The following is a 9,478-nucleotide window of genomic DNA, read 5'->3' on the forward strand; positions in this document are numbered from 1 at the left end:
AAATAATTAGTTCAGTCCCATTTAAAAATAGCTTTTATTGTAGGTTTTTTTTTTTTTCCCAGGAGAAGCTCCTTTGATCACAACACAATTCAGGCTGTTGTGGGGGGAAAGAAGAAGCGGAAAACATTGAAGAAACAAACTCAGCAGAAACAAATAAAAAAATAAAATAAAACACAAGAGCAGCAGATAGAATCAAAATATGAAAATATTTAACCAACATAATTTACATTGATCCTCCTGTTTGGTATGCAAAACGTGTTGATGTGGCAATCGCTGCCAGAGTTCACTCTTCGTTTGAAGCAAAAACTCGCCCCCCCTCCCTGAGTGTGAGCCTAACCCTAATCCTCGTGGATGTTGAACAGCTTGGCCACTTCGTTCAGATCTGCATGCTCCTCTCCATCCTTGATGATCTGCATTTGGACACACGACAGGTTAAAGCCAACGAGAACTCTCGTTGAGGCTCTAGAAGTGACAAACGGACGCCTCTGACCTTCCTGGCAATGGGCATTCTGTTGAAGACGTTCCACAGGATGATGCCCACCACCACTTTGTCTCTCAAGTAGAAGATGACTCCCTTGCCGAAGTCATCTTTGTGCTCTGCAGCGGGACTGGGTGTGTCAGAGGCCACCGGGCTGACTGCCGTGTCCTCTGTTTCACTCTCCGAGCGGATGCCAGTTCCTGCAACACATCAAGCAGAAAAGCTTCATATTTTCCACTCTTTGCTTTTCATTTAGAACTCACATCAGCTGCACCACATGAAACCTTTCAGAATTTAAATTCCAGTTTTGATCTTAAATCTACTGAAAGGTTTTTATTATTATTATTATTCCATACCCCGCACACTGTGGTGATTCACACTGACCCCTAATCTGACTTGTGTGAAGTGTTATAGTGGTGTGACACCATTCTGAGCAAAAGAATCTGACTCAGACAACTGTATTATGACTCACTTAAAGGCAACTTCACATCTTTTACAACCTCCAACTTCTTGACCCCCTTTAGCTGTACACTCATCTTTAATACTCTCCATCTCCTCTCTTTTCCATCCAGTCCAAAAGAGAATTATAATTAATAAAATACAAAAGGGGTTTATACAAATATACACCTCCTGTGTCCGAAGATTCATAACTCTTCGTTGTAACAGTATAATCAGTTTGATCAGCTGCTAAACAGGAAAAAATAAGAAAAAGCAGCGTGATAACTCATAAAGCGCCACAAACCATAAATCCTGCATTTTAGGACAGAAAGAATCAAGAAAAAACGTTTTTTAGGAACTTGATTAAACTAAGAATTACTCTTTAGTTTTAAACTGCATCAGTGACTGCGACACTACAAATATGACATTTCTGTCTTTATTCATGCAGGAAGGCAGTAAATTGGTTAAATTGGTTCAGAAGAAAAACTAATATTATAAAAGTGCTTCATGCAAATCAAATCTGTGTTCATGTTTATAGCACTATCAGTGAAACTTTTTCACAAGAACCACAAAACTCTTTCAGAAACTTAAAAGAAGTCAAATAAATGTAAGACTCAGACTGCAAGAGACATGGAGGATTAGAAAAGAGCAACACAAAAATTAAAACACAGGCTTTTTGACTGCAAAATCACAGTTCAAAGCCCATTGGGAATGATTTTACAATAAAACAAAAATCTTTTTTTTTTAAACCTTCAAGCATCTTCTGAAAACAGCTGCAAAAATTCTTCCATTATGGCTCATTGTTGTCATTTTCTTTGTGTTTGAATCTTTTAGACACCAGAGAGCAACAGAAACACATTTTTTGTGATGGGGAACGCTCCTACCTGACTTTTCTGTGGCAGCTTTAGGTGTGTCCTTGGCAGTGGCTTTGGCAAACACTCCCACGGTTGGTAAACTGCTGTCGACAATCCCAATGGCTTCATAGCCCACATCAGGTCCCAGGTCACTCCTGGGAGGAGACGGAGCGCTCTCAAACACCGCACAACCATCACTTTGTCACCTGAATAATGCTCATTTATTGCCGCAAAGCAGTAAAAAAACAAAAACAAAGGAAAGCTCTAACCATTACATTTATGCTATAGTTACATTTTTAAATATTCAAGAATTTCTGTTGACCCCAAAGAGCTCCTGCTCAAAACCTTTTTGTCACAACATCAGCTCATCAGAGACATCAAAGCTGACCCCAAAAACTAAAACGATGAGCTGCTGATGCTCCAACGTGCTCTGAACTTCTCTAATGACTGCAGCCTCAAAGAGATGTTTCTAACACACATCAGTGCTTCCAAACGAAAATTATTTAGCCAAAAAAAGTGAAATCTTTTTGGGTTTGATGATGACAGAATGATCTTTAGCCTTTAAAAGCACTGAGGTTTAAAAGACAAAAGTCTCAAGTAAAAATCAACAGATCAGCTTGAAACACAATTCTTATTAGATGCAGCAAACGGTATTTCAAACATAATATTTAGAGTCAAAATTTAATACCAAAAATGAAGTTGGAATCAAACAGGCTAAACCTAGTTTTTAAATGAATGATTTCAGAACATTTCCTCCTATTATCTCTGAGTAAACACGTTTCCTACAAACACAACATCCTGCAGTTGGATGTTTAAAATATGCAGTTTGTGGGTCTAAATGCGTACAATCCTTTTAAAGAGCCTCCTTTTGGATGTTTTATTTACTGTGGACATTTTGGTGGTATGGTTTACATAAATAAATAAACTAACAGCTTCACGCTGCGGCTTTTACATCACCGTTGGATCGGTTCACACACAAACAGAAACATTTGTACGATGATTTATCCAACGTCTCCAAATAAGCATTCTCGTATTGTAGGTTGGAAAAAGGATTACCGGCAGAAACCATGTCAGGATTTGGAAAGTGTGTAACGCAGACTCCAGCTTTAAAGGATGCAGGTTTGAGTCCTCCTGCACTGGAGCCTCTGTTTTAGTACTTAAAGTAGTTTTTCAGGAAAAAAAAAAAAATTATGTTTGTTTCAAATACAAGAATGTATACGTTTATGAGTTGGAATCATTCCTTATTGCTTGGAACAAAAATTTGGTTTTAAGATAAAAACGTCACAAACAAATCAACTTTTTAGGGAATTCTGAAACATTAGAAATCAAAACGTTAACCCTGAGAAATTACATTTCAATTGGGTTTAGTGATGTCCACAGAGATAGCCCACCTGCAGCTGTGAAAGTGCGAGGTGACGAGGACATCAGCGCCTGGCTGGTGAGCAAAAAGACCAGAACGTTTTAACCAGTAGCTGAAGAATGACTCTTTTTGTCCATTTTCCTACATACAATCACATTTTTAGGACAAATCTGAGCAGCCCATCATCGAGAACATGTGGTTTAAAGCGTTGAATGTTTTAGTTCCAAAATACATGATTGACCCCCTAAACCAGAATGTATCAGCCAGACTTCTTCAGTAATCTGGATCTAGTCTTTTGTCAGGTCCTAAAGTCAAAATTCATGCGTTGTCCCTCTTTCCCGCTCCTCCAGAGGGGCTTTCTGATTCCAGGTGGATCATCTGTTTTTTTCAAGATTTTCCTTACGGAGAAGGAGGGTGTAAGGGCAGGAATAACCAGTTTAGCAACCAGCTATTGTTAATATTGTATGATTGACTTTCTGCTTTTGTATAATTACCGGTGTGAAGCCCAATGAGACAAATGTTTTGTGATTTTAGACAGTATAAATAAAATTGAATTGACTCTTCTATTCAAGTATCTTAGTGTCCAAGTTGAGCATTTATGATTTTCAGCAAAAAATTTAGCATGGAAAAAACAAAAAAACAAAAGAAAAACTCACCAGAACATAGACTGATGCCAGTAGGGTTTGCTGGCTCCTGTCATGTTCTCTCCTGCTAGTCTCCCGCTCACGACGGCGTGGTCGTGATGCTCCACCCGTCTGCGGCCCAGCCTGATGTCGTAGAAACACGCTGCATCTCCCGCCTGATTTCAAACAAAACCAGGATATTTGTGGCAAACCGTTAAGACTTTAAGCTAAAGATCAAGAACTATTCTGATCAGATGAAAGGAGATATTATTCAAAGTCCGGTTAAGAAATAGAAACTTACCACCCAAATGTTGGACCTTGCTTGCAGCTCCGCATTGACCCGATAGCCTCCGAAATCAGAATCCACCTCCAGACCTGCAGACTTGGCGAGGTCCACATTCGGCTCTAGACCCACAGCAGCAACGATGTGATCTGTTGTCACCTGCAGCGCGAAGCACCACATGATCAGCAGGATGCCGGTAATGACTCCACCCGACCTCTAAACGGCTAAAAATGTAACCTACCACTCTGCCATCCTTCAGCCTGATTTCTAACTTATCATCTTTGCAGTTGACAGATTTGACCAAAGCCTCTGTCAGAACTTTGACACCCTCTGGAAGAAAAAAGGAGAAACAAAAAGATGGAAAACAGCCCAAAATAACACATTTCCTGCCAATAAGCATATTAAATATAAATAAAGAAATACCTGTCTTGACTTTCTCTGTCGTCCAGTTGCTCAGATACTCAGGCAGCACTTTTCCCATGTTCCCCTTCTCCGGAAACATCTGGATCACCTCCAATCCCGACTCGGTGGCTAAAAGAAAGACACACCTATGTTCATTTCCACTTCACTCTAGTAAATGGCAATTCGGTGAGTTGTCTTACATCTCCTCCCGAGGGCGCAGGCCAGCTCGCTGCCCAGGAAGCCACCCCCAATAATTGTGACTGATTTCACATTTCTAGAGACTTTGTCTAGTGATTTAAAGTCCTCAATCTGTGAATAAAAACATAAATATATGTTAAAAAAAAAAGGTTGATTGAGATGGTTTAAAAATATTTTAACATAATTTTTATTATTCAAAAGCAAATTTTAGTCAATCCTTTGGTGTGTTTTTACAAAAACCTTCACATATACTGCCCCCTTGTGGTTAAAAACCAACCTTGCGGAATAAAGTCGTCTTCTTCATCACATCCTCTCCTGCTCTTTCAATGACCTGAAGATTTCTTGGAATACCACCTGGAAAGAAAAAAATTAAGTTTGCTTTTACAAATTTAAAAAGAAATACATGTGAATTAACAAAATTCAAAGACGTTTACCGGTAGCTATCAAACATTTGTCGTATGAGATCTCCGTGTCGTCGTCCAGTTTGACTTTGTTACCCCTTACGTCCATGTAAACCACCTAAACATTGACATAAATTATTCAAGAATGAAAATAAAAAGGCAAAAAACTAATACTATGTTATTGAAACTTGTTTATTAGGCTCCAAATTACTACAAAAGAAACGGGATGAACAGGAAACCTGCCTTTCTATTGTTCAGAACAGCCACTCCTCCGTTTTCTGCTCCCTCCAGATCCTCCGGTCTGATGTAGAATGACGGCGGCTGGAAATATATACTACAAAACAAAAGTCATCTGTGTTGTAGTTTTTGACTCACAGCAATTCTTAAGAAAAAAAAAGAAGCAAGTATGGCACAGATGCTAGGAAATCTAGGTAAAAATGTCCAATCATCATCTTATAAATGTTTAATAAACATTCAAATATTTAAAAACTATAAAAATAAAAAAGTTTAATCATGGCTAGTATTGTTGACGCAGAGGAAATTAGCTCTTTCTCCAACGTCATTTTGTCATCTGCTCCTGATTTAAACAAAAAATGCCCAAAAATGTCATTTTGAGCTTAATTATTTTTGAATATGTCCTCCATCGTGAGAAAAATGCCACAAGAACATGTTAAAAACACCAAAAAGCTGATTTTCTTCAGAGTGGATCCTTAAAAACATTAAAGAGACACTTCTAAGTAACACACCTCCTTTCTTTGCCGTTCCACTGTTTGAAGCGCAGTGTTTCCGTCACAGCGGGATCGTCAGAGAACCACAGCTCTTTAGACAGAGGAGGCCTCATGTACGGGAGGTCAGGCTCATCCGTCACAATCAGAACCTGACACAAAGGAAAAAGTGGACCCAGATTTCCCGTTAGGTCTGATCATAGCGTGAGGATAAAGAAAACAGGAGAGACTAACCTTGGCACCGGGGTCTCTCGCTCGAATGGACCTGGCAGCAGCAAAGGAGGCAGTACCGCCCCCGATCAGGAGGTAAGGCGCGTGGGAGGGCAGCTTCAGGGAAACGGGCGTGGAGTCAACCACTGGAAAAAACAAAGAAAAAATTCAATTAAATGATTTCTTTAATAAACACTAACAGGGATGGAGGATACGTTCCTGCTAAAACAAAACTTAAACTCAGGTAATGAAATGAACTTTTCCAATAACCCCAACAATGTGACATGTACACAAGTGAACAGGGAGAGCAGCTGGAATTTAACAAAAAAAACATAAAGAGAACAAAAAATAATTAAAACCAAGTTTCCACAGTGCTCCCTTCCAACAAAGCTGGACTACATCCTTACCACTCTCTACCAGAACTTCAGGCTGGGGCTCTGGAGGCTCGGCTGCAGGAGGTTCTGCTGCTGCAGGTTCTGCTAGTACAACTGGATCATCGACAGTTCAAATGAGACAAACAAAAACACCCAGAATCTGTGGCTGAGATGCTGCCATGCACCAGGCTGATAGAGGGCTTACCGCTCTCCACCACCGGGGGCGGCTCTGAGAGCTCTGACGGGGGCGGCTCAGACGACACTAGCGGCTCTGTTAGAGCGCCACCAAAGTCGCACAAAAACGTCCACAAATATTAGAAAGAGAAGATGAAACAAGCTGAGGATGGAGCTCAACAGTTCTGTATAACAAAACATGACCTTTCTTTCCTCTTACCCTCCTCTACTACAGGCACAGCAGCTGCTGCCTCTTCTGGAGACACTTCTAGAACCGGCTCATCTGCTGTTGAAGCAACCCGTGTTAACAACCAAGTTTACAACCAATTCTTCAGGTGTTAAAGACAACTAACCCCAGGATACATGCTTTATCCTGAGAACACAGAGCTTCCTCTATGAGAAACACTGAAACCAAAACCTACAGCGTGCAGATTTTACAGTTAGGTTTCTTAATAAACACTTTCACTCACAGTTAAAGACAATAAAAGTGTCATGCCAACAAATAACCCAACACACATTGAACAAATAACCACAAATTCCACAACTTAACCAACAAAAAGAATTCTAAGGGCTGCAATGAAACAATATGGGTTAGTTTACAAACTCATGCAAGGTCAGTGTTCAGTCACCTACAAGAAATGTGGTTATAAGAGGATCAGAAATCCCCATGAAGCTGTTATTTTGTAGTGACAAAACCTCACCAGGTGGTGTCGCCACTTACAACCCAACACACTGTCGTGCAGGTTAAAAAAAAAGGCATTGTGAGCATTAAAACCCCACTCTGATTAAAAGTGTTTTAACTCATTTTGATGATGGAGGACATATATAAAGACAATTAAACTTGAAATTTGATTTCTGATGATTTATTTTATTCAAATCATTGTAAATCAGGAGCAGACAAAAAAAAAAAAATTCCAGATTCGTGTACGTCTTCATTTCTTTGTCACACCATTAATTTTAGGTTGGAGGTGTGAGGGGCTGTAAGCTAGCAGGAGAGTGTGTATACAGGCGGGTGAGGGGAAATGGGGTGGGCTTGCTCTGCACCAACAGTCCCGCACAACTCAGAGATTAAGTTCGAATAAACTCCTTTATTTTGGCTAAAAACGACAATCATAAACAAAAGATAAGTGGGAACGCTTTTAAAATAGATCAAAGATGGTCAGAGTGGGACTTTAATGCTCAGGATATGTTGTTTCGTTGAATATTTAAGGGAATGGGGGTAAACAGGAGGTGTGTCTGCACATGCATGAGGTAGAAAAAAGGATGCAGACAACCTGGGGGGGTGTCGGTGACTTCAGGAGCTGTTTCCTCTTTGGGGGCTTCAGCCTCTGCAGGTGAGCTTGTCTCTTCTATCGAAGGTGCTGCTGCGGGCTGGTCTTCAGGGACAGCTGACAAAGAAGAGAACAGTATTAAAAAGAACAATTTTACCTCAAAAGTCTTTAAAAATGTTAGATATTTGCTGGAAAAAGAATTGAACAATTTTCACTGCTCCACTGCAGCTGTGAAAGCTGTTTATCTGGAGATCTCAAATGAGCTGTTTACATACAGATAAAGGGGAAGCTGCAGCCGGGTGTGCAGAGTCAGCTGATTTCACCACATAACCTTTAACTAAAGCTGTTTCATTAAAATAGACTGAGGATTATGGGAAAGGATTTTTTCCCCAGCCACTTTGCATGGGCAAAACCAACCTTTACTATCTACACAAGCAAACATCTGACCCTCAGTCTCAAGATGCAGCACAATACATGTGTGCATTAGGAGTTTGAAGGAAAAATCATGAGGAAAACTTAAACATCTCACCAGGAGGTTCTGACTGGGTTTGTTCAGTGATAGAAGTTTTCTGTGGTCTGGTTGAAAGTTCTTCCATTCGTTCCTTGTACCGTCTTTGGTCTGACTTCATGGTTACAACTGCCTAAAGAAATGTACACAGAAGAGAGGAGGCCCACTGTGTTCATTTATCTCTAGAGGGTTTCAGATCATTACAACGCCTTGAGAAAAACTTCAGAGAATCTAAAAATATTTGACAAATTCAGCCCTTATGAACACCATAAAGACGAAGCTCTTAATTTACATCAGGACAGTATTTAGTCAAAACACAACAATTACCAAATCCATGTAATCATGGATAAGTTGACTCACATAAAGGAGGCCTCCAGCGCTGACTGCTCCAACCAGGAGAGCATACTTGAGGTTGTCTCCGCCTCCTCCCACAGGCCCGGTGGACATGCGGGCTGCAGGAACGCACACTGGTGTTCGGCCATTGTTCAAACCTGAACGACACATCCGAAATATTCATTTGGAGCCAAGATAGTAAACACATTAAATGTAGCAGCTCTTTTTTTCTTCTAATATAGATGTTGAGGTGCGTAATGAATTACAGATTATGCAAAATATACCATCAGATTTAGATACTTGAGATCAGTAATCATAAAAAGATTAGTGAAATATGAGAACAGTTAATTGAAATAAAAAAAAATCTTAATTTATTCCTAAAACAAGTCCTTAAAGCCAGAGTAAAAGCAGGAAATTAAAACATTTTGCAGGACTAAAGTGAAGACAAATAAAGAGGAATTGTATACTCATGTATTTCTAATGGAAATGAGATAACTGGTTATAATAGATGGACCAAACTACATCACTGAAAACAACACAAAACACATCTGCAGGAGAGTATTCCATTAGTTATGCAGTTCATCCAAAAAAGGCCTTGATAATTCTTAAAAATAAAGGGAAAAAAAACACGCACAGTAAAATTATATGTATAGACAGCTTATTTAGTTTCCTATAAAAAGATACAAACGTTTAATTTACAGCCCTGTTCTTTTAGAAAACCTAAATTGACTGTCAAGCATCTTAAATAAAATAGAAATCAGATCTTAAATAAAAAAGATTAGGCAGTTGCCTAACTGTTGTAAATTCTTTAGTATTGTTACTTTTTATGGTGATTTGTTCAGGCAA

The 9,478-nt window shown here is 39.5% G+C and overlaps 1 protein-coding gene across 2 annotated transcripts in view; it reads right to left on the reverse strand.

Annotated features, from left to right (window-relative positions):
* Positions 1-20: 20 nt before the first annotated feature.
* Positions 21-9,478, reverse strand: part of aifm1 (apoptosis inducing factor mitochondrion associated 1) — an 11,626-nt gene continuing 2,168 nt past the window's right edge. Inside the window, exons 2-20 of one of the 2 annotated variants that reach the window (XM_024266142.2) lie at positions 8,660-8,790; positions 8,321-8,432; positions 7,795-7,908; positions 6,741-6,806; positions 6,552-6,617; positions 6,380-6,460; positions 5,997-6,118; positions 5,784-5,914; positions 5,281-5,371; positions 5,071-5,155; positions 4,914-4,990; positions 4,639-4,747; positions 4,460-4,567; positions 4,278-4,366; positions 4,055-4,195; positions 3,787-3,929; positions 1,801-1,925; positions 491-678; positions 21-410 (exon numbers count right to left, since the gene is read on the reverse strand). In XM_024266142.2, the coding sequence (XP_024121910.1) occupies positions 339-410; positions 491-678; positions 1,801-1,925; positions 3,787-3,929; positions 4,055-4,195; positions 4,278-4,366; positions 4,460-4,567; positions 4,639-4,747; positions 4,914-4,990; positions 5,071-5,155; positions 5,281-5,371; positions 5,784-5,914; positions 5,997-6,118; positions 6,380-6,460; positions 6,552-6,617; positions 6,741-6,806; positions 7,795-7,908; positions 8,321-8,432; positions 8,660-8,790 (2,051 nt within the window). In that variant the 3' untranslated portion in view covers positions 21-338. The remainder of the gene's footprint in view (positions 411-490; positions 679-1,800; positions 1,926-3,786; positions 3,930-4,054; positions 4,196-4,277; positions 4,367-4,459; positions 4,568-4,638; positions 4,748-4,913; positions 4,991-5,070; positions 5,156-5,280; positions 5,372-5,783; positions 5,915-5,996; positions 6,119-6,379; positions 6,461-6,551; positions 6,618-6,740; positions 6,807-7,794; positions 7,909-8,320; positions 8,433-8,659; positions 8,791-9,478) is intronic. The other variant, XM_024266143.2, reaches the window with a different exon arrangement.

The sequence above is a fragment of the Oryzias melastigma genome, linkage group LG14 (genome assembly GCF_002922805.2).
Source record: "Oryzias melastigma strain HK-1 linkage group LG14, ASM292280v2, whole genome shotgun sequence".
NCBI lineage: Eukaryota > Metazoa > Chordata > Actinopteri > Beloniformes > Adrianichthyidae > Oryzias > Oryzias melastigma.